At 45.1% G+C, this 25,076-nt stretch overlaps 1 protein-coding gene across 1 annotated transcript; it reads right to left on the reverse strand.

Moving 5' to 3' along the window:
* Positions 1 to 118: 118 nt before the first annotated feature.
* LARP6 (La ribonucleoprotein 6, translational regulator) lies at positions 119 to 22,123 on the reverse strand. The gene is made up of 3 exons (XM_055436797.2): positions 21,527 to 22,123; positions 6,948 to 7,158; positions 119 to 1,697 (listed from the first exon to the last, which is right to left on the reverse strand). The coding sequence occupies exons 1-3, from the start codon at positions 21,724 to 21,726 to the stop codon at positions 630 to 632; spliced, it is 1,479 nt and encodes a 492-aa protein (XP_055292772.2). The 5' UTR covers positions 21,727 to 22,123; the 3' UTR covers positions 119 to 629.
* Between the last annotated feature and the right edge of the window lie 2,953 nt (positions 22,124 to 25,076).

Raw genomic sequence — 25,076 nt, forward strand, 5'->3', positions numbered from 1 at the left:
CAGGCTGCCAGGAGCCCCAAGGAGAGCCCTGGGGCACATTCAGCAATGTGTTAAGCTCCTTGGAGCCTCATGACACCACCCACACCTTGTCAGATGCACGTTAGGCACAGTCTATGGGTTCAGAGCCAGCACTCCCAGTCAGGTGCTTTATTCTTTATTCACTTGACAGGAAACATACATTTGGTCATATAAAACACCATGCCACTGGCTTAATTAGTTGCTGTTATACAACAGAACTCCTTTGGGCATTCAGGAAGCCCTCGCATGGCCAACTGAGGACAGCTCAGTCACTGGAGAGAAGAATCCTGTCCCGAAGAAGAGACCCACTGCCAGGCCCTCTCTGGGCAGCCTCTGTCCCAGAGCCCTGCACAGCCATTCACACAAGTTGGGCATTATCAAAATAATGGTCATGCTGGGAGGAATGGGTGTTCTGAACTAGAAGATGGTCTTAAAACCAGAGCATACCAGGCAATTCATATATATTACAAATATATAAATTAAGAGGTCTACAGGTATACAAAATCTTTCCAAGGGGACATTAATTTCATTCAACGTCATGCCAGGTATTTGTCAGAACCTTGAAAACAAAGGCGATGTTCAGTGGAGCTGGTATTAAAATTAGAAGGTATTTATACACAGGCCCTGCTCCTCTCGTGCCCACCATGGAACCCTCTGGTGTTGTCAGGGCCTCTGGGCAACCTCAGTACCCCCACAGGTAGCCCATCTGCAGTCTGCATCTTCCGAGAGAGCAGGGGACTTGCTCGGGGGCTCTTCTCTTGTGGCCCCATCTCAGCTTGACGGCGCCTCCGAACCCAGGGGCTGCCCGAGGGAGTGACGCTGCTGTCCGAGGAATAGTCCATGCACTTGCGGACGATCTCAGGACTGGTGCTTGTGTTCAGCCTCCCTTCTTCGGCCAGTGGGGATTTTCTGGAGACCCCTTTGCGCTGAGCCAAGGGGCTGCTCCAAGGACTTGAGCACGGGGAGGCATTGGGGCTCAGAAAGAGATTCTGGTGGCTGGAAGGGCTGAGCTTGTTGGCAACGGCATGTCGCCGGCCAGCCATAGGGGATGTTGGATTGCTCTCAGGGTCGGAGGAGCTGTTGGCGGAAGACTCGTCCCCCATGTACTGCAGCTCCTCGACTCTCCTGTTGAGGGACTTGTTCAGGTGGATGCTCGAGGTGGGTTCTTCATCCTGGTTCTTTTCTTTGGATGGTTTCTTTTTGGGGGGCTTCATGCCAATCAGGACAGCTTTCATGCTTTCCCTGCCCTGAGACTCTGTGATCATGAACTCGTGGGCTTTGATGGCTGCTTCTACCTCCTCAAACTCCACAATGGCACACTCTTGGGTCCCCACCTGGCTGTACCGGTTGCTGATCCTGCGGATATCAGGGGGCAGCTCTCGCCCCGGTTTGAGGATTCGCACTGACGAGATGACTCCGAAGGTCCCGAAGAGCTTGAGCAGGTGTTCCATCACCTTCTCCTGAACCCTTCCATTCTTCTGGGGGGTGGCCAGGGCCCACAGCTTGGGGGACAGGTAGAGATCATAGACCAGGAGCATCTTGCTGGGGAGGTTCTCATTGGGGAAGAGCGGGACAGGGGTGGTCCGCCTCACCTTCCGGCGGTCCTCGTTCAACTCCAGGGTCACCGAGTACTTTAAGGCGTGAGCTGTGGTTCTCCAGTCCCGGGTAAGGTGTTTCACCTGAAGAACACAGAGCAAATCGGAAATGGTACCTATTGTCCTGTCCTCCTGGCGTCCTCAATAATCTCCCCCCCTCCCTTGCTTACCCCGGTAACACCAGTGCCTGTAATCATACCTGGTGTGTGCGGGCACTCAAAAACCTAGTGAGTGAATGAACGGGTTATGAACAAGGCAGTATGGTTTAGAGCAGTGATGTCCAACAGCTCTTTCTGAGGTGATGGAAATATTCTATTCTGTGCAAGTTGAGAGGTTAAATCCAAAACAAGTCTATTGGATACAAAATTCCAAGGTCCACCTCTGACTGGCAGTAAGACCTGAAGACTTATTCAGTCTTACCTCAACCTCCTCATTTATAAAATGGAGATACTAATATTGCCTACCTCATAGAACTGTCATCAGAATTAAACGAATAGAGAAATATATACATATCTACACCCAGATACACATTTATATAAAACTTAGGGTAGTGTCCAGCTTACACAGTATTCAATAAATATTATGTGGCATCCAAATTTCAAATATTACATGCTACCATTTTGACAGGATCTGGAGATTTTAACATTCAAATCCTTCTCTGAAGTGATATTTCTGCATTTAATACACAGAAGGTGCCAAAAGATCTTTCAGTATCTTCTGAAAATGACACGGGCTGTTTTGACTAGGAATTAAATCCCATTGGGTGTCAGGGAGAATGATGAAATAGTCCCTCACTCCTCTCCTTTTAGTGGAAATTGTGTGTATCAATGCTGTGGCCCAGGGAAGCTATATTTATACTGTAAAACAGTAATTTTCGAGAGGCCCACTTCCGGTAAAGGGAATGCCATGGAGAATGAGTCATCCCAAAGAACCAGTGGAGGAGGGTGGGGTGGGTAACCTGAGCCAGTGCAGACAGCGGGCAGAGGCACCCTGACTCAAACAGAAACTTCCCGGAATGAAGAAGGGAGGCTCCCAAACAGGGCAGGTGTGGGAACTGGTATTGCCAAGCTCCTGTGGAGAGGGCACTGGCCACTGTCCAGTGGCCTCTGGGTGAAACGGCCCAGACTGGGGCTTGGGGTTCGGGAATCACGAGTCACCTACAAACAGACTCAGGGCTGATCATGGTGGCACGAGCCAAGGGCAGAGAGAAGCAGATCCAGGCAAAGTGTTGGACTTCAGGTGGCCAGAGTCAATGAGGGACCCTGAAAACGTGAAGAAAATGACCAAGGGACAGTTCTGGGTCATGGGACACCCACACAGTGGCTCTGTGGGGGTGAAACAAAGGGGAGACTTTTCTGTTGCTGGTCAGGGAGGGAGCACTCAAGAGAGGAGGGGAAGACTAGGCAAGGAGTGCTGGGGGAGGCCAGGGCAACCTGGCCTTAGAGGGCTGGAGAAGCTGCTGGAAGACCATGCCCAATCCAGACAGAAGCAGGACCCAGCACCTGCTGCTTAAAGCCAGGAGTCAGGGCCACTAGAAAACCTCAGTTAGGACCGAGCATCCCAAACCTGGGTCTGTGAGCCTGGAGAACGAGTGTCCAGGTACAATCTGGGAAGAGGAACCAGGCAGCTGCCATCTTTGTACAATTACTAGAGCTTGGTAAGGCTTTCTGAAACTCTGTGATTGCCCTGTTAGTTACCTTTGTAATGCACGTGCATGTTAAGTTGCTTCAGGCATGTCTGACTCTTTGAGACCCTATGGACCGTCGCCCACCAGGCTCCTCTGTCCATGCGATTCTCCAGGCAGGAATACTGGAGTGGGTTGCCATGCCCTCCTCCAGGGCATCTTTCCAACCCAGGGATCGAATCTGCATCTCTTATGTCTCCTGCATTGGCAGGTGGGTTCTTTACCACTAGTGCCACCTGGGAAACCCCTGCTGCTGCTGCTGCTGCTAAGTCACTTGTGTCCGACTCTGTGCGACCCCAGAGACGGCAGCCCACCAGGCTCTCCCGTCCCTGGGATTCTCCAGGCAAGAACACTGGAGTGGGTTGCCATTTCCTTCTCCAATGTGTGAAAGTGAAACGTGAAAGTGAAGTTGCGCAGTCGTGTCCGACCCTTAGTGACTCCATGGACTGCAGCCTACCAGGCTCCTCCGTCCATGGGATTTTCCAGCTAACAGTACTGGAGTGGGGTGCCATCGCCTTCTCTGTGGGAAGCCCCTACCTCTGTCATATATGCTTCCTATTATGATTAGCAGGAAATCTCTTAGAATGAAAAAGGTCTTTGCTGTCATTTTGGAGGTTTTGGGGGGGGTCTGTGACTATTCTGCAGCCAGTTTTCAACAGAGGAGAACTCTCCTAAACCGATCCAGTTAAGTGGCAGCTTAAAAGTGAAACAAAATACAAGGCAAGTGTGTCGCTAAGTTGTGTCTGACTCTTGCCACCCCATGGACTGTAGCCCAGCAGGGTCCTCTGTCTTTCGGACTCTCCTGGCGAGAATACTGGAGTGGGTAGCCACGTCCTTCTCCAGGGTATCTACCCAACCCAGGAATTGAACACAGGTTTTCTGCATTGCAGGCAGATTCTTTACCGACTGAGCCACGTGGGAAGCATGAAACAAAATTAGGCTCACTTTAAGAGTCCCTGTGGGGGGAAAAAAGGAAGGTGCAGGATGATTTCACGGGTTGCTCATTTTGGGGTCCCCCACAAACACCTTCCATGTGAGGGTTTGCTCACTGTTCTCTGGACATGTGTGATACTGTGATTTATACTAAGAAATATATTTATTTGGTCTTCATCCCTGGTACTAGCACTGAGTTCCTAAGACCTTTGTAAATTTCTGAGTGATAAGAGCACAAGAAGAAGCTTCCCAGAGGATGCAGCGGTAAAGAATCCACCTGCAATGCAGGAGACTTGGGTTCCATCCCTGGGTCAGGAAGATCCCCTGGAGAAGGAAATGGCAACCCACTTCAGTATTCTTGCCTGGGAAATCCCATGGACAGAGGAGCCTGGCTAGAGTCCACTGGGTCCCAAAAGGGGCAGAAGTGACTCAGTGACTAAACAACAACAGGAGCACAGGAGCATTTTTTGTTCTAATAAGGTGACTCTGGGTGAGCTCTTGGATGGGGGGAGGCTGGTCACCAGAAAGACCAGTCATGATTTGAAGCTTGGAACTTTTAGCCCTGCCTGCCATTCTCCAGAGAGGGGAGAGGGGCAGGAACTGCAGTTAAAGTTGATCGTGACTACTTGATGAAGGCCCAATAAAAATTCCAAAAACGCAGGGTTTGGAGAGATTCTAGGCTGGTGAACACATTCAACCTACCAGGAGGGTGTCATAGCCCAATTCCATGGGGACAGAAACTCCTACACTCAGGACCCTCCCAGACCCTGCCCTATGTGTCTCTGCATCTGGAGGTACATCTGTATCCTTTACCTTATTCTTTAATAAACTGGTAAATGTAATTAAGCTTTTTCCCAAGTTCTGTGCGCTGTTGTAGCAAATAATCAAAGCCAAAGGGTCACCAGAACCTCTGATTTGCAGCTAGGTTGGACAGAAGTTGTGGATCCTGGGGATGTACTATTTGTGATTGGCACCTGAAGAGGGGTGCAGAATCCTTAACCTGTGGGACCTGATGCCATCTCCAGGTAGATGGTGCCAGAACTGAGTCAGACCACAGGAGATCTAGCTGGTGTTGCAGAACTGCTTGGTGTGGGGAAACCTCCTTCATATCTGGTGGCAGGAGTACTGTGAGGAGGCAGAGTAGGCTTTCCTTCATAGCCTGAAATGCCCCTTCCCGTCTCCTACACCTTGAAAACTCCTACTCATCCTCCAAGATCCTATTTCAATGGCACCAATTCTGTGAAGGCTTGTCAATCTTCCAAGCAGGGTTAGCTATTCTGATCAATTAGCTCCAAACAGTACTTTGTTCTTTCTGTTGCAGGTTGATGGTCTACTGTGATCACATTGATGGTGATCTCGTGATGTGATCTATTGATGGTCATATGGTGATCCTTCACTGGTCTCTCTCTCTGACTGGACTTTGCCAGGGCATGGAGAATGCCATATTCATTCTGTATATCCTATGCCTAACACAGCACTCAGCATATAGAATAAATATGTCTGGTGAATAAATACAGGAAAGAGATCAAGAGAAGAGGGCAGAGAATTCTAACAGGCAATGCAGAGAAGAACTCTGGGAGTAAAGCCCCCTCCAGGGCTCTCTCACCAAGTACACCGGCAACATAGGCTGGGACCCACTCGTTACACACCCCGTTACGCGACAGGCCACATGGGCTTTTCCATTCTAGTAAACACGCTTCCCCCAAGGGAGACACCGAGCTCTTACTCCAACTGGCCTGTCAACTCATCAACAAGTAGGAAAGGCACAACCCAGTTGCTGGATCTATACAGCAGAGAAACAGATGAGCATGTTGGCATTACACAGCAAAGGTGGCTGGAGTCTTGGAGAAGGCCCATCTCCCGAGCTCCCTCCACCTCTTATTTACTCAATTCCACAAATGAAAAGCTCAGATTTCATATATTTCTAGGCCTGGTAGCTGAAGCTTCAATATTTTTGGCCACCTGATGCAAAGAGGCAAGTCATTGGAAAAGACCCTGATGCTGGGAAAGATTGAAGGCAAAAGGAGAAGAAGGCAGCAGAGGATGAGATGGTTAGATAGCATCACCAACTCAATGGATATGGACTTGTGCAAACTCCAGGAGACAGTGAAGGGCAGGGAAGCCTGGCATGCTGAAGTCCACAGGGTTGCAAAGAGTCAGACAGACTTAGTGACTAAACAATGACAAGGCCTGGCAGGTGTCTCTCAAGGCCTCTGAGTCCCCCTGTCCTGGCAAAGCATCCTCCTGGACACCCACCTGCCCAGCAAGAGTCCTTGAACTTTGCTAAGAACAAGGAATGTCATGTCATAACTGCTACCAGCTGAGACTTATCTCAACCCCCAGGACGCTTTCAGCAGTGTAGGAGGACATTCTTTTCTGTTTATTTATTTGGTTCTGTAGGATCTTAGTTGCAGAGCACAGGCTTAGTTGCCCAGTGGCATGTGGGATCTTAGTTCCCCAACCAGGAATTGAACCTGTGTCCCCTGTAATGGAAGGCAGATTCTTAACCACTGGACCACCAGGGTAGTTTCTGGGAGGACATTCTTAATAATGATCCTAAATCCCTTCTCTTGATCATTTTTTTTCCCTCTTTTTCAGGGCTCAGAGGAAATAAAAAGTTGTTAGTTATCAGGTTTCAAGGGGGTAAAAAACATTTAGAACCACAACCCACAGCACCCCTGAAATCCTCACAGCAGCTTCTGAGAAAGAAGCCTCACCTTTTTGAAGGAGGTGAGTAGCTTGACACTCACATATCCCAGCTTGTTCCTCCTCACATGCTTTAGCAGGAAGGCGTCTTTCTCCAGGTTTTCATCAGAAAAGTAGAATTCGATCTGATCCACCAGTTTCTTGATTAACTCCTGGTCCGGGGGCTGCCACTCCTGCTCCAGGTCATCACGCTCATTCTCGCCCCCGCTTGTCGTGGCGCCACTGAGACCAGAAGGGGACATGAAGTGTTAGGGGCTGAACTCTAGAATCTCCCCAAGTTTCATATGTTGACGTCTCAACCCTCGTTGCAAATGTAATGAAAGGATGAGATCATACTAGAGGTGGGGGTGGGCCCTATCCCACTCACAGAGTTGGGGGAATACCGTGTGAGGATGAATGAAGGCAGAGGTCGGGGAGATGCGGCAGAAGTTGAGGCGTGTCTAAGATTGCCAGCAAACCACCAGAAGTTAGGGGACAGGCCTGCACAGGCCCTTCCCAGCACCTCAAGAGGTAGTGAGCCCCTGCTGACATCTTGATCTTGGACTGCCAGCTTCCAGAACTCTGAAGCAATACACTTCTGCTGTTCTAAGCCACGCAGTTTGTGGCTCTTTGTTAAAGCGACTGCAGGAAACTGTAATGGTTCATATCTCAACTGGACTCCTCAGAGGTGAGAATCACATGGCCACAAAGGCACAGAGTTTGTCCCTAACTAGCTAAGAAATCAAGTTTTTGTTTAACCGTCTATTAACATTTATGTTGTTCTGCCGTTGACAGCATGCTTTTCATACACACTGCTTATTCTTCCCTCCCCACTCTACCCCACAAATCCCTATTTCTACAAGACTGTTTAGCACAGTGACTAAGAGCCCTGAGGTTCTAGAGTTAGGCTGCCTGAGTTTGAATCCTGACACCAACATTTATTAGCTGAGTCAACTTAGGCAAGGAACTCCACTGCCACACCTCAGTATTATTAGCTGTACATTGGGATTCACGATTATCACTTTCTTGATAGGGTTGTACGAAGATTAATTAATTTGTGGAAATACCTATGAATACCCTGACAGCTCAGTAAGTGATACAGTCGTAAGGACTGTAAGGACTGCCATATAAAGGACTAAAACTCAAATCTTCTGTCTCCAAAGTCAGCTCAGATGATAACTTCCAAATTTTGTTGGGATACTGCATGGAATCTAGAAAAAATCTCATTCACTGGGGCCCCTCTAAATGAATCCCTTTCCCCAGCAGCTCCACCTAGACACCCTTCCTCTCTCTCTCGCCCAGAATATTAGGACAGGAGGACTAGGCAAAGAAGTACTGGGGCAAAGCTTTTTTAAGAAGGCCATTATTTCATGAAGAGACTATAAAATCTTCGTGATATTTTAAGGAATTTCTGGTTATCCACATCATAGTTGACACCAAGTTGTCAAGTGAGTTCTCTTTTATATATTGAATTACCAAATTATGTATTCTATAAACACTGTCTTTATAATTCAATACAAAGGACTGGTTAAAATTACTTCCAGAGAAAAGAAAAAGAACTGCTCTCCTTTGTGGCAGCTTAACATCCAGTAACATTAACCATCAGACCCAGGACTTCTGTCAGCATGTTGTGAGCAGAGAGCATCTCTTGGGATGGAGGTACACACCTAATCCCCCTAAATCATCCTAGTCTTTCTAAAGCACTCAAGGCATTTCCAGTGTGTTGGGAGAAATTGCCAGGCTCCCCAAAGGGTTTGGTGGGTGCATGCATGCTCAGTCGCTCAGTCGTGTCAGAACCTTTGTAACCCCGTGGACTGAAGCCTGCAAGGTTCCTCTGTCCACGGGATTTTCCAGGCAAGAATACTGGAGTGGGTTGCCATTTCCTTCCCCAAAAGGGCTTAGAGAGTTCAAATAAATAATCAACCAATTAAAAATGTGGCTCGTAAAGTAAAAAAATCTATGACTGTGACAGTTGATAGTCAAAAAAGACTCAGACACGTAAATCCTTCAACTTCAGTAAAATTTTCACTGGCTCACAACCTTAAAAAAAAAAAAAGCAATTGTGTAAGAGTCAAAATGAGAACAAAAATCAAATATTCTGGCAGGAGAGGGAAAAAACTAAATAAATCTTATTTTTTCAAATTCAGAAACTATATTTAGCATAAAATACAGACATTGATTTTAAAAATGAAGTGTCTTATTTATTTGCCTGTAGATAGTTTGGAAGTGGTTTTTAAAAATACTTTACTGATGTCACAAGACAAATGTGTATATTTGTAAAGAAAAAAAAACAGAGAGACTAACTTTAAGAGTATGTTGTTTAGAAAGGCTTTTTAAAAATGTAATGATAAACTAGGAGCATACATTAAGGCAGCCCATTAGAGACAACAGGTCAAGTGCAACTTAAACAGAATATTTTAGAAGTCCTAAAGGGCACCTGTGGCAGACACCAGTCTGACTCACCTGACATTTAATAGCAAACTCTTTCTCACTTACCCTCCTTTACTATGGAGGCTATAAAAACTAAAAGCTCACTTTCCTGTCTCTCTTACACATCACAGCTATTTGTCACGTTATGGCCAATAACATACCAGTGAACATCTCTTGGCCTTGCTCCTTCCCCTTTTATCTGTTTTGAGTGTGGATGTAATGGTTAGAGCAACGGCAGCAATTTTACTACCATAAGGAAAAGGCCAAGAGAATCAGCTTGGTCTGGTTTATTTTCATTTTTGGTTTTTTGACGTTACCAAGTTACTGAACCAACTGATATAACTACCTACTTGCATAATTATTATGATAAGAGAAAGATAAAATTCTGTTTAATTCACTTGTTAGTTGGGTTTTCTCCTACTTACAGCCAAATACTAGGATAGTAAACTAACACTGAGAAAAGAGGTCTTCAAAACGTGCCACAGGAAAAGTATCAGTGCGACAATGGAATGAAAAAGGTAATGCAAGATGGAAAGATATATTTTCATTTCAGAGAAAGTTTATGACCTAGATAATAGTTAAAATAGAGGTTGAATATACCAGGTAAAATAACTACAAATGCATAGGAAATTCTGGGCCCAGCTGACAACAGTGACAATAAATAGCAGGGAATGTGGTGATGTGTGCAATAATGACCAGCGAAGAGTTTTGGGTGGACTCAGGGGTATGAGCAAAATGACCAAAGTTATGACAAATGGCTAATATCAGGGGTGACCAGACCATCGAAAGGACCCACAGACCAAGAAGTCCTACTCCCAAACCAGAGCAGTTGATGCTATCACTAATAAAATAAAACATAATAGAAGGAAGATGATGCAACTTCTCCACTTCTTCAGCGCCTATGCTAGATCTTCCCATTCTTCCCAAGGTCATTATTCCCATGAGAAGACTTTACTCTCTGCAGATGATTCTTCCGCCAACTTGACTGAGAAAATAAAGTTCATCCAATCAGATCGCCCAGGCCTTCCTCAAGCTTATCTGCATGTCTGGACATCCACTAAAGAATTCACTTGCTCTATCTGGGTGCCCTTTCTTTGCCTTAGTCTCCTGCCCCCAGCTATAGGATGGGACACAGTTGGTCACCTTCTTCTTGACAGTCTCTCTCTGGACTTAAATGAGTTGTTCTTTTCTAGTTTTTCTCCCCATTGGACTGCCCTTTCAGGTTTATCTTTCTCCTCCCATTTCTAAAGGCAGGTATTCCCCAAGGATCTTTCCTTGGTTCTTTATTCCCTGGCAATCTCCACACTTCAGCTGCTGGTTGGGTCATCTGATTCAAGTCTGCCTCTCCTCTCACCCCTCCATCCTGCTCTCACTCAAGTCCACTCCTCAATTCCCAACTGCCAGCCGGATGTTTCCATGTGGATAGGCTGATATTGCTTCAATATCAATATACCCAGAATCAAACTGTCACCTTCTGCAGAACCCAGCCTCAGGTAGGCCTGCTCACCAGGAAACAGTTTACATGGGCAGCTCATCTTTTCACACAGTCTCTCAGTAGATAATCCATAATGTGTTGGGAGGTGACTCCTAGGTTATTTGCACCTAGTGACCAAGTAACCAGAAATTCCAGAGCAGGTGGGCAGTACTGGGAGGCGATAAAAAAAAATCCCTGTATGAGTGCAGAGGTGACCTGCTTGTACTCAGAGGACCCCTCCCTCTGCATGGCTGCTGTCAGGAGCAACTGTGCATCTCCCAAGGGGAATCATGGACGAGCAGGAAAGCCTAGTTTAAATACAGGAGCCTGCTGCACTGTTTCCTGGTTCTTGTGACAGCCTTTGAACACAAAAGACCAGGCCTCCTTCACAAACATTAAAGAAGTTTATAGTCTTTATATACGAACATTGGCAACTTTTTAATTATTGTGCAAGGATCCTGTAGTAACCACGTATCTTTCCTCCCAAATTGTCCCACCACTTGCCCTATACTGTCTTCTGTGTGCTTAGACTCAAAACCTAAGATGCATTTTTCAGCCTTCTCTTTTGCCCCCAAATTGAGTCGTTATCAAGTGTTGATTTTATTCTGCAGTGTCTCCCATCTGTTCTCTTTTTCATTCCAACTGTTCTCATTACTTTTCCCTTAGACTCTATTAATAACTTATAAAAAATAATTCTTAAAATTAAAGCTATATATATATATATATATAATTAAAACAGTAGAGAACCTGGAGAAAAAGCAACAATCTCCCACTCCACCCTTTGCTAGATGCAACCTGTGTTCAACCATTTAATTTCTGTAAGAGCTCCTTATAGCTCTATGAGTTCACAGCTCTACATAACACTTGGCAACTTCCAAAGTTCTCTGTTCATGTCCCATTATACAAAATAAGGATTTGGAGGGTCAGAGCCTCCTCTTCCAACTTTTAAATTTTATGCTATTTTTGGTTTTTTCTATTAGCCTTCCCTGTGTTTTTAAATAATATACTTAAAATTCTGTTTCTTATTCCAATATTAAAAAATATTTCTCAATTCCTCACAACATACGATGTGCATGTTCTTATCCCTCCTTTTCCTTCATCTCTTCTTACATTTCCAACTTCCCAAATTTTATCAGATGTGCCTTTATTTCCTGGTGTCATGGTTCTTAATATTTACTGTCTCTTCCAGAACTACTATTTCATGCTTTGTCTATAGTTAACACTTAAAAGTCAATTAGTTGTAGGTTATTATTAATATTATGACTACATAAACACTGGTCACCACAGGGAGAAAGCATTTGCTAAGATTACACTTCTTTTCTTAAAATACTGTTAGTTGGCTGACTACTTGGGTTGATCCTCCATATCTATTATTTTTGCTCATATTTTGTCCTTGAATGTAAATCAAAGACATGCTGTGAGATTTCTTAGACATTATCTTCTAACCTTTTCCAGTCAGTAATTATTTAGTCTTTAAATTTTTTTATTTCTTCAGGCTGTTCCATTTTAAAAGCATCCTGTTTTTACATGTATGTCTTATTTTATTTCTCTTTTTTAAACTGGAGTATAATTGGTTTACAATGTTGTGCTGGTTTCTGCTGTACAAGGTGAATCAGCTATATGTAAACATATATCCCCTCCCTCTGGAGTTTCCCTGCCACCCTCTCCCCACTCACCCCCCACGTCATCTCAGAGCAGTGAGCTGAGCTGTCTGTGCTATACAGCAGCTTCCCATTCATTATCTATTTTACACACGGTCCTGTTGCTGTTTCGTGCATACAATATCTTAAATTCTCTCAGGGTACTAACTGGAGTATATGTAATTTTTAACAGTCTCCTTTCTTTTCAGCAGTGTTGCCTCTATATCCTCTGGGGTCAGTTTTCCCATTTAATTTTCATGTCATTGATTTCCTTCACATGACAGGTAAACAAGTCATCTTTTTCTTTTAAAAAGTTTTTTTAAATTAACTTTAGAATAGTTTTAAATTAGAATTTAGAAAGTTTGTGAAAATAGCATAGAATTCCCATATATCCAACATTAGAATTCTATTATTATCTTGCATTAATATGGTTCTGTTAATGAACTAGTATTGATACATTATTATTAAAGTCCATACTTCAAATTTCCTTAGTTTCTACCTGATATCCTTTTTCTGTCAAGATTTCATCCCATGCTACATTAATCACTGTGACTCTTTTCTCTTGGCCATGACACTTTCTCAGACTTTCCTTGCTTTTGATGTCCTTGACAATGTTGAGGAGTACTGGTCAGGTATATTGCAGAATGTCCCTCAATTCATATTTGTCTGTTATTTTTCTCATGCTTAGACCGGGGACATGAATTTTTGGGAAGAGGACCACAGATGTAAATTTCCATTCTCATCACGTCATATAGTTCATACTATCAACATGACTGATTATTGTGGATGCCAACCCTGACCACCTGGCTGAGGTAAGTATTTGTCAGGTGACTCCACTGTAAAATGACTCCTTTTTCTCCCTTTCCATACTGTACACCTTGGAAAGAAGCCCACATATAAGGAGTATGGAACTATGGTTCCATAGCCATTCGCTGTGAAGAATGAAGGTCTAAGGTGTGCAGGCTCCTCTCACTGTATACTCCGACTGCTTTTCTTCCTCAGGTGGCTCGACATGTGTGGGTGGGGCATGCCAAATGGCAGACTGCTTCAGAGTGAGTGGAAAGGGAATCATGCAGTAGCAGCCCTATCACAGGTGCCAGCTCTACCTTAGCAGCCCGAGATCGCCACGGAGTTCACTCAGTTCCTTTAGAAAATTATCTGATTTCTTTTTCCCCTGGGAAGTAAAGGGCATGTTGCTTGCTATCTTTCACTGACAAGCAGAGAGACTGGGCAACTATTCTAAAGGAAGAATTTAAATTACCTCTCAGATATCAGCATCCCTTTTCACTGTTGCATCCTCTGCATACTTCCCTACAACAGCCTTTCTAGGGTTCTCCCCACCTCCTGCCACTTCCTGTTGTATTTTGGGCTACAGTCTCTTCTATTTTGTGTTTTATTATACGTTTTCAAGAACAGCTATAAAATACCACTGCTCTGCATTAATACTAATAACTTTTCTATTTCTTATTAAATAGAAGCACAAATCCTTAGATCTTTATTCAGATTCACTTAGAATCTGGCTGTAGCCAGCTTCCAAATTTACTTCTGTCTACTTTCATGCAGATCCTTGAAGCAAATAAGACTTATAGTTTCCTCTAAATAGCACAAGGTTTCTGGACTCTATGCTGTTGTGCATGCAGCTCCTGTCTCCTCGAATACCCGTCTTTCTCAGGTCTGAATCCTAGCCACACATCAAGATCTATCTCAAATGCAACTCTCCCAAGAAGAAAACAATTTCAAATTCTCCAAATACTTGTGTCTACTTGTATTAGAGCTACTTGTGTGCAAATCTTATTAGTGCCCTAAGCTCTAAGTTCTGGGATGGCAGGATTCATACTGATTTTTCTCATTCTACCCAGAGTCTTGCACATAGCAGAAATTTAAAAAGCATCACCAAGGTAAGATGAATTGTTTTTGTATTGGCAAATCACTTATCAGGATTCTTTAAGAGATAAAGTATGGTTCCTAGTGAACATGTCATTAGTGGGTTTCACTGTGAAAAAATGTTATGCTTATGTTATTGTTTTGCTTTAAATGAATCATTATATATTGGGAGTGGTGATGAGTTCTTATATTATGACTGTAAACCTGCTAGAAATGGAAACAAAGCATAGAAATAAAGGATACATTTTAAACAGATAACTGGGCTGCACAGACCAGTGGTGAAGTATTTATTCCGTTCCGTTCGTTCCGTTCCGTCGCTCAGTCGTGTCCGACTCTTTGCGACCCCGTGGACTGTAGCCTACCAGGCTTCTCCGTCCATGGGATTCTCCAGGCAAGAATACTGGAGTGGGTTACCGTTTCCTTCTCCAGGGGATCGAACCTGGGTCTCCCGCATTGGAGGCAGACACTTTAACCTCTGAGCCACCAGGGAAGCCCGAAGACGTATTTATTATATTTGTAAATTAACTGGAGGAACAAGGGCAGCATAAAATCTCCAAGGCTGATTTTCCCAAAAAATCTCAAGCTACTTTGGATGTTAACTGAGTAGTTAATCAAATGATACCTTACAAAGGAAAATAGCCAAACTAAAACGGTGGAGGAATGAGCTCCTCCTAAGACTTTCAATACAGAAAAGATTTCTTGGGCTCATTGATTATCCCTGTGGAGAGTCTAACATGTGGTGTTTGAGTCACCAGGGCCAGGAAAATAATGGACAGCAATATGGGACACAAAAGATAAAATAACATTTATAAAAAACGCTAGGACCCAGTATCACTCTGTGACGTTCCTTTTGACTTGCCTCTAGAAAAAGATAGTGAATCTGAAAAGGTTCAAAAAGGCAACCAGATTGACAATTCAATTTAAAAACACGAGGGAAGATTCAAAAGATAGAAGTTCAAGAAGACAGACTGAAAACATATACAGGATATACAGGAAGATACCAACTCTGGAAAAGGCATCATGAGAATAAATACATTTTGGATGCCACTAGCAGAGGCTCCAGGGCTTCCCTGGGGGCTCAGATGGTAAAGAATCTGCCTGCAATGTGGGAGACCAGGGTTTGATCCTTGGGTTGGGAAGATCCACTGGAGATGGAAGGACTCTATGCTATGTACAGCTGGTCCATGGGTTCCTACATATTTATTACAGAGATCATGACCTTCCTTCTTCTCTAATCCTGTCTTCTGCTATGCTGTTCTGGCATATATCCTAGGGCCTAGGAAAAGTATAGCAAGTCAATGTCTCTTCACGTCTAAATAATGGTTTGTGGTGCGGAGCAGAAATAATGTATACAAGGTACATAGTTACAACCTTGGCACACAATTGGCATTAATAGATGAAAGCTTCTATTAACATCACCCAGAACAGGGAGAAGACAGCCTGTGCAATGGCCCTGAAACATCACAGAGAAAGAAACCTAGATGTTTTTGTTTGTTAAATGAAGGGCAGGTATGCTCAGTGGTTTTATTATTCATACTGATAATATTAGTATTATATTTTAAATCATTTTTACATACTGTAAGACAATGCAAATAAGTAAATGTTATTAGGAATCAGATTTTCAGTATAAAAAAACAAAAGAAATAAAGCAGAAACCCTGAAATGTTAAATCTGAATTGGAATTATCAATATAATCTTATTTGTTAAAAATATATTTCCTAGCTCTATTGAAAGGACTTGAAAGCAATGATGCCCCAGTATAGATTAGCACTTTTAATTCCAGGCCTTGATTTCTAAATACCTCCCACCTAGTATTTGAAAAAACAGGGATTCCTGTGGAAATGGATGCATATCATGACAAAAGTATAAATTAAGCCTAGAATATCTAGTATCAGAAAGCAAAGAAGACACACAGATAGCCAACAGGCACATTAAACAATGCTCACCATCACTACAGGGACGCACAAACCAAAGCCACAGTAAGATACTACCCAACAGCTGTCATAATGGCGATCATCAACAAGACAGCAAATGACAAGTGTCGGCAAGAATATGCAGAAAAAGGAACCCTCGTGTACCACTGAGGGGAACGTAAGTTGGTGCAGCCACTATGGAAAACAAGATGGAGAGTCCTTAAAAAATAAAAATAGAACTACCATATGATCCAGCAATTCTACTCCTGAGTATTTATTTGAAGAAAATAATTTTAAATTTAAAATTACAGCATAATTTAAAATAGCCAAGATATGGAAGCAACCTAACTATCCATAAACAGATGAATAGATAAAGAAGATGAGGAATACACACACACACACACACAGGAATATTGTTCAATCATTAAAAACAAAGAATAAAATCTTCTCGTTTGCAACATGAATGGAACTAGAGGGTATTATGCTAAATGAAATAAGTCAGACACAGAATGACACACCCTGTATGATTTCACTTATATGTAGAAGCTAAAAAACAAGTGAATAGACAGAATAGAACAGATTCAGAGAACAAACTGCTGGTTGCAGGGGAGAGGGCAGAGAAGGAGAGAAATGGGTGAGGGAGATGAAGAGGTACAAACTTCCAGCTGCAAAATAAATGAGTCACGGGTATGAAATGTCCAGCGTGGGGAATATAGTCAATAATTATGTAATATCTTTGTTTGGTGAGAGATGATAACTAGACCTAAGTGGTGATCATTTTGAAATGTTCAGAAGCATAGAATCACTATAATCACTGTGTAACAGGAAATAACATAGTGTTGGAGGTTAACTGTACTTCAAAAACAAACTAACAAAGTCAGAAAAAGAAATTAGACTCGTGGTTACTAGGGGCAGAGGACGGGCGAGAGAAGGGGGAGCTGGATGAAGGTGGCCAGAAGATAACAAACTTGCAGTTATGAGATAAACAAGTACGAGAGAGCTGATGTGCAGCATGACAAATATAATAACACTGCTGTATGTGACATATGAACCACCTGAAGAAAGTAAAGCCTAAGAGTTCTCATCACAAGGAAAAGGTTATTTTCTGTTTCTTTAATTTTGTATCTATATGAGACGATGGATATTCACTAAACTTACTGTGGTAATCATTTCACGATGTAAGCAAGTCAAACCATTATTTTGTACACCTTATACAATGCTGTAGTCAATTATATCTCAATGAAACTGGAAGAAAATAAAAATAAACTTAAATAAACTTTAAATAAAATAAGTAAGGGGGAAAGTAAACTGAGGGGAAAACGGAAAGGAAGTGCTAATTTCTGCTTGCCTCTTTTTGTTTGTTTGTTTTTTAATTGCAGGATAATGCTGGTTTCTGCCATACAGCAACATGAATCAGCCATAAGTATATGTCCCCTCCCTCTTGAACCTCCCTCCCACCTCCCCATCTGTTTGCCTCTTTAAGAGGAACACTTGTTCAATCCCAGATGATCAGGGAGAGCTCTATTTTACATAAGAATGTCAGCTAATAAATGTACCAAGAATAATAAAATGAGAAAATCATCAATGTGTACTTTCAGCATCGATTATCAGTGGATGCTAACACCATTAGGTGAAAAGTCAACGAAAATTCACGAGAAGCCCAGATGTTGTTAATCACAATGGAGGGATCACCTCAATCAAGAAGACCTTTAGCATCACAAATGCTGGATGCTGCCTGTGGTCATAAGACAAGTTCATGGTGGTGCCCACAAATTGTTCTTGCCGAAATGTTTAACTGAATCTAACCAATCCTTTAGCACTAACCTGAGCTCATGGGAAACACATGGTACAAAGGAGCAAGTTAAGCTAGAGGATGAGAACATAACCAGACCAGTTCAAACAGTAAAACATTCATCAAGACATCTGGGCTCTTATTTCTAAAATAGGAAACCATTTTAAAAAGTGGGGATGCTCTAGATTAAAAGATTCTAAAGAGAGATAATAGGCGACTGTTTTGATCTGGCTTGTGTTCTGGTTTGAAGAGGAAAAGGGCAGCTGCAAAATGTAATGTGGGACAATTAGGGAAAACATGGATATGAAACTTGGCTATCAGATTATTTGAGGGATTATATTAGGTAGTTATGAAGCTGAAGTTCCAATACTTTGGCCACCTGATACAAAGAGCCAACTCAGTGGAAAAGACCCTGGTGCTGGGAAAGATTGAGGGCAGGAGGAGAAGGGGGCGACAGAGGATGAGATGGTTGGATGGCATCACCGACTCGATGGACATGAGTTTGAGCAAACTCCGGAAAATTGTGAAGGACAGGGAGGACAGGGAAGCCTGGTATGCTGCAGTCCATGGGGTCTCAAAAAGTCAGACACAACTGAGGGACTGAATAACAACAAAAATGGTTGATTTTCTTAGTTGCAACAGCAGTATCATGATTTAATAGGAAAATGTCATCATTAAAAGCTACAAAATGAAGTACTTAGAGGATAAATCTTGTGTACAACAGACTTCCAAATAGTTTAGGGAAAAATCACACACATTATATATCCATCAAACAAATATGGCAAAATACTAAAAACTGTTTAATTTAGATGGTACGTATACAAATGCTCACATTACTTCTCTTTCACATTTATGTCTGATTTTTTCATGTTAGAAAGGTAAGAATAAGACAGTTTTTTAGAAAGCAAGGTGAGGGATAAGACTAGTGAACATCTGGGGGTTATAAAGATTTTTCCTTAATTCCATTTTTCCCCTTTTCCTCAGGGATAAGTCAGGTACTGGCTAGGTACTGGGGATATGAAGACGATCAAGACAAAGTTGCTACCTTCAAAGACCTCACTGTCTAGAAGAGGAGAAACACACAACTATTTCAACTTCCTGGAGTGACTGTGATGAGAGAGACACTCATTCATTCAACAGATATTTACAGAGCACCCACTAGGTGCCAGGTGCTGTGCTGGGGAGCTGAGGATACAGTGATAACAAGGTCAACGTGGTTCCTGAATTCATGGAGCTCATTTTCTTATGAGGGAGACAAAATTAGCACTGTGGTGTGTACAGAGTACTACACAACACAAAGAAGAGAACACAAACTCAGCTTTGGGGTAGGGACTGAGGATGGGGGAGATGATGCAAAGTTTTAAGGTGACTAGAAATTAATCAGAGGGATCGGAGGTGGGAGTGCAAAGGCAGATGGACACAGAACAGCACCCTGTGTTCAGGGCTCTGGAGGGGCTTGGCACTGGGGAGCAGGAATTGTTAAAACAGGCAGGGAAGGAAGCAATGGGTTAAGGAATGATGTGGGTGGATGCCCACCTCAAGGAGAGGGTTTAGGAACCTGGGCTTTCTCCTGCAGGCTCTGGGAGCCCAGAAGTATTCATAAAGGGCGGTGGCGGCTGCTGTGCCAGGCTGGACCAAACAGGGGACAGCGTGGTTCCTATTTTTGGCTGCACTCTCCTTCTGCTCTGGGTGTTTGCCCGCTGGGCTCTGTCAGCTCCACCACCCTGAAGAGCCCCAAGGATTATCTGGGGTCAACTCTATGCCAGAGGGCAGCAGGAGGGTTCAGGCTGAATACTCCACAACACTCCAGCCCCTGGAGAGAGGATGGCTCTGGAGGGAGAGTGCTGGGGTGAGGATAAGAAGCCCCTGCCCCCTGAAAGAAGGGCCCGCGTTCTCCTAGGACTCCCCAGGGAAATAAGGAGGGCTTTGATCCCTGTGAATGGTACAGTCTCAACGTGTAGTCCCCAGGATAGGTAACAGCTCTTTGCCACAGTCATAGGCAAATAAAGGCAGCAGAATAAGTCACTCTGGGCTATTTGACACAAACTCTGAAATTATTTTGACTAGGTAGCTGCCTTTTTAAGACTGTGAGATATCAGTGACTCATTATTTTTATACTCTCAATACTCAGCATGAGGACTTCCGTGGTGGTCCAGTGGTTAGGACTCCCCACTTTCACTGCAGGGGGCCCAGGTTCCACCCCAGCTCAGGGAACTAAGAGCCCACATGCTGCAATGTGCAGACAAAAAATAGGGGGGAAAAAAAAACTCAGCACAGAGCTGAGTGAATGAATAAATCAGACTTTACAGTAAAGTACTGAAATTATGTACTAATCTCTTGTGTCATCTGCTATGGCCCAGCTTTCCTGCACTAAACTGCTGGACTGGACTTTCCTCCTAGAATACCTCTGAACAGCCCTGAAACTCTGGGTCCTTAAACCCAGATCTCTTCCACTACGAAAACATCAGGTAGTGAAAGGGAATAGTTCTGGCCCCTGTATCCTCAAACCCTTGAGTATTCTCCCAATGAAGTAAAAATGTGCCTGCCAGGGAATAACGCTGCAGAGCTCTGACAGATCAAAGTGTGTGCACTGAGCCCCTGAAGAAAGAGGGCTCTTAAGAAGCGCCTCGTGGAATTTCCCAGAATTTACAAGTTCCAGCACTGCCCTACCCTCATTTCTATGGATGCTCCATACCGCATCTCCTTTCAACAGCAGTTAGAAAAGTCACAGTCCTGAAAGGCCTGGGTGTTAGTGGACACAAGACTAAGGTCTCTGGCTGATAATAGAGATGAGGGCCCAGAGGTGAGGTTAGACAGGTGGTTTGTTGCGCCAGACTGACTACCCATTACCCAGGAACCCCATGCCAAGGTAGCGAGATGATGATGCGAGCTTAGAACTCTGGAGAAGGTGAATGAAAATGGGAATCCCCCAGCAGGGCAGGATGAAGCAGCATGCCCTGAACTGATCCCACATCGGGGCACGTGAGCTCTCTACACCATGCAATCAACCGTTCTCGGACCTCCCAGCAGCAAGTGTCAACTCTGCCTGGCCTGTCCCCCCAGCCCCATTCGGACTGAAAAGCAGACGGGGCAATGGTAGCAGTGAAGGCTATGTGGGACCACTCTCCTGGGGAGGTGGGGCGGCTCCGGAAGTGAAGGCTGGGCTGGGCTGGGCTTTTTTGGAGGGTCTTCAGTGGAACTCAGCAGGCAAGCAGAGTCTCCTCTGGAGAGAAGATGGCGAGGCTGGCCCAGGAAGGACTTTCCCCGGGTCCCAGAGTATGCCCACGTCCAGGCCCCTGAGATCCCAGCCGCCAGCCCTGGGAGTCTTGGTAGGATTCCCAGACTGCGGACCTGGGCACCGACCACTGCCCAGAGCCGCTCCCGAGACCCGCCGTGCCCGCGGAGTTGTGGCCCCCCAGCTCGGGTTCGGCCAGGACTCGGGGTCGGCGGCTTCCAGCCGGGCCCGGGCCGCGCCTACCTGTGCCCGCGGCTCGGCTCCTCCTCGCTGGCGCTGCCCCAGCCGGGACTGAGGTACCGAGCCGGGTCCCTGGCGCCCGGCGCCTCCGCCCCCTCCTCCTCGTCCTCCGGCTCCTCCACGTCCTCGGCCTCCTGGATGGCGACGCGGATCTGCACCGCGGTCTCGGGCCCTGGCAGCGTCTCCTCGCCGGGCTGGGCCATGGCTCGCGGGCCGGCCGGGGCTGCGGCGCCGAGGCCGAGCCAGCCGGGCGGCGGCCGACGCGGCGAGGGCCGGGGGCGGCGCGAGCGCTCGGCCCGGGGAGGACGGGGGTCGCGGCGCCCCGCCCCGTGCGCCCGCGCAGGCGGGGCCGCGCAGGGGGAAGGCGCTGGCCTCCGCTGGCCTCCCGCGGGGGGCTGTCCGCGACCCCGACCCCGAGCCTCACTGTGCGCGCCCGCGGCTCGCGCGGCCCAAGCCCGCGAGGACTTGCCGGGGCTCCCGCCTCCCGCCCGCTCCTTTCCAGGCTGCCCGGAGGAGGGGAGGGGCGCGGCACAGCTGACTTCAGTTTGTGGATGAATCTGGGGGTGGCAGGCTCCGAGAGGAGCTGAAGGGGCTTCTGTGCTTCCTGCGCGTCTCCCCGTCTGCCCCGCACAGACGACTGAAGTCTCCACCTTAGGTCTCTTTGGCATAACCACCCTACACTGTGCGTCCTGTGAAGTCAGGGACTTGGCTTCCGGCCATGCTCCGGTGCAGTGGTGCCCGGAATGAGGTCCCCAGACTAACAGCTTGAGCTTTACCTGATTAGGAAGCTATCAGTATGATTCAGAATTCTGTGTTTTAGCAAGCCCTCCAAGTGACGTTGAAATTCACTAAAGTTTGAAATTCACTGCCCTATATGTGCCTCTTAGAATATGCCCTGCACATAAATAGTAAGCATCCAAATATTTGTTGAATGAATAAATGAAGCTATTGAAATGCCAGTATGGTCGAAACCCTGCCACTTTTTCACATTTAGCTTATACTGAATTTTATCTCAACCCTTCAAATGTGACCCAGAAACTAGGGACGGGGCCATAGATATGCATAAAACCTCAATCTGCTTTCACAAAACTTGATTGAGTGACTTACGCATCATCTGTTGTTAATTTGCCACAGTAGGGCTTTGACTCACGAAATGGGGTCTTGGAAAACAGCATCCTTGAAAAAGAACACAACGCAGGAGGCTCTTGGCATCTGAGCTGGGCCAGGAGAGACCTGGGGCTTCCCTGTGGTTCAGCTGGTAAAGAATCCGCCAGAGATGTGGGAGACCTGGGTTTGATCCCTGGCTTGGGAAGATCCCCTGGAGAAGGGGAAGGCTACCCATTCCAGGCTACTCAGGCAGAATACTGAGAATTCCATGGACTGTATAGTCCATGGGGTTGCAAAGAGAGACTTTGCAACTTTCACTTTCAGGAGAGACCCAGGGGTGCAATAGAACAGCCACTCAAGATCTGACTGGAATCTGCATCCCTTTATTTTTCAGATCTCTCTTTTAAATTTTTTTTTAACTTTTTATTCTGTATTGGGGTATAGTCGATTAACAATGTTGTGAGAGTTTCAGGTGAACAGCAAAGGGACTCAGCCATACATATACATGTATCCATTCTTCCCAAACTCCCCTCCCATCCAGGCTGCCACATAATATTAAGGAGAGTTCCCTGTGCTATACAGTAGGTAGGTCCTTGTTGGTTATCTACTTCAAATATAGCAGTGTGTACAGGCAACCATAAATTCGTTCTCGGAGAGTCTGTTTTGGAGGCAAATTCATTTGTATCATTTCTTTGTAGACGCCCATATAAGGGGTGTCGTGTGATATCTCTCCCTCTCTCTCTGACTTTCGTCGCTCAGTATGACAACACCTGCTGTTGCTCAGTTGCGCAGTCGTGTCCGACTCTTTGCGACCCCATAGACAGCAGCACGCCAGTCCTACTTGTTCCTCACCATCTCCCGAAGTTTGGCCAAGTTCACGTCCATTGCATCTGTGATGCCACCCAGCCATCCTTTGCTCTGACACCCTCTTCTCCTGCCCTCGATCTTTCCCAGCATCAGGGAATTTTCCAATGAGTTGACTGTTAGCCTCAGATGACCAAAATGCTTGGAGCTTCAGCTTCAACATCATCAGTCCTTCCAATGAGTATTCAGGGTTGATTTCTGAGGATTGACTGGTTTGATCTCCTTGCCGACACTGTCTAGGTCCATCCATGTTGCTGCAAATGACTTTATTTTGTTCTTTTTAATGGCTTTTTAATGTTCTTTTAATTCCTTTGTGAGGCTTCCCTGGTGGCTGAGTGATAAAGAATCTGCCTGCCAATGCTGGAGACCCAGGTTCAATTCCTGGTCCAAAAGATCGCCTGGAAAAGGAAATGGCAACCTATTCCAGTATTCTTGCCTGGAGAATCCCATGGACAGAGTATACCACATGTTCTTTGTCCAGTCCTCTGTCGATGGACATGTAGGTTGCTTCCAGGTCTTGGCTGCTGTAAATAGTGCCACAGTGATACATGGGGTGCATGTATCCTTTCAGATCTCTCTTTTGAAAAAAGAGGTCCTAGAACGAGTTAAGTGAAGGAAGAGGGAGACCCTTGGTGTTCTGCTCCAGAACAGCTCACAGCCTGCAGTCTGAGCTACTGGAAGAGGCAAAAAGTTAGGAGGATCTTTTTCCAACTCCACTGTGCCTCCCTTCGGGGCTACAGTGGTTATAGGACCTCTGCACACCTGGTACCCAACTGCAATGAAGAGCAAGAGGAGAGAGATTTGTGAGCCCCTCCACACATCCTGATCTGATAACTTTAGTTCCTAAATCACAAAACAATATTCATCTTCTCATTTGAACTGTTCTGTGTGGCAAAGACTTCAGGGATTATTGTCCTTACCCATGATAATGGCTCCATTGGTACCAGGTTTTAATTTATTTAAATTTATGCATACCTTATATCAGGGTTTCCAATTGCCTGATCATGAGTCTCCTGGGGACTGTTCTGAAAATGCCTATTCCTAGTCCCCTATAATTTGAAAACTGGCAGCTAGTAAGTATATTTGATCCTCAGAAGTGTTTTATTTGGTTGGAGTTTTGAAAAAATAAATTGAATTTATATGCCCTTGAGTGTGTTTGTATTAGTCAGTCATGTCTGATAGCCCACCTAGTGCCTCTGTTCATGGAATCCTCTATGCAAGAATACTGAAGTGGGTAGTCATTCCCTTCTCCAGGGGATCTTCCCTACCCAGGGATCAAACCTGAGTCTCCTGCATTGCAGGCAGATTCTTTACCGTCTGAGCCACCAGGGAAGCCCTTAGATCCAAACTGTCTACCTATGCCGATTCTGGTATTTTTTTATTTCTGACTCTGCGTGAAGGAATTTTGGATTTAGAAAGGATGTAAGACACCATACAGCCCTGAGTTCTTCCTGTTCTGCACTGGGTACTGCAAGAGTACAAACCTTTCTGCCAGACTCCCACTGAAAGAATCAAATGCAAAACTTGTATGCAATTTTAAGGCAACTTCACGTTTCATTTGATTAATCCTACCCACACACCT

This window comes from Moschus berezovskii, chromosome 9 (assembly GCF_049115385.1).
Source record: "Moschus berezovskii isolate FMDL1 chromosome 9, NW_MosBer_1.0, whole genome shotgun sequence".
NCBI classification, from domain to species: domain Eukaryota; kingdom Metazoa; phylum Chordata; class Mammalia; order Artiodactyla; family Moschidae; genus Moschus; species Moschus berezovskii.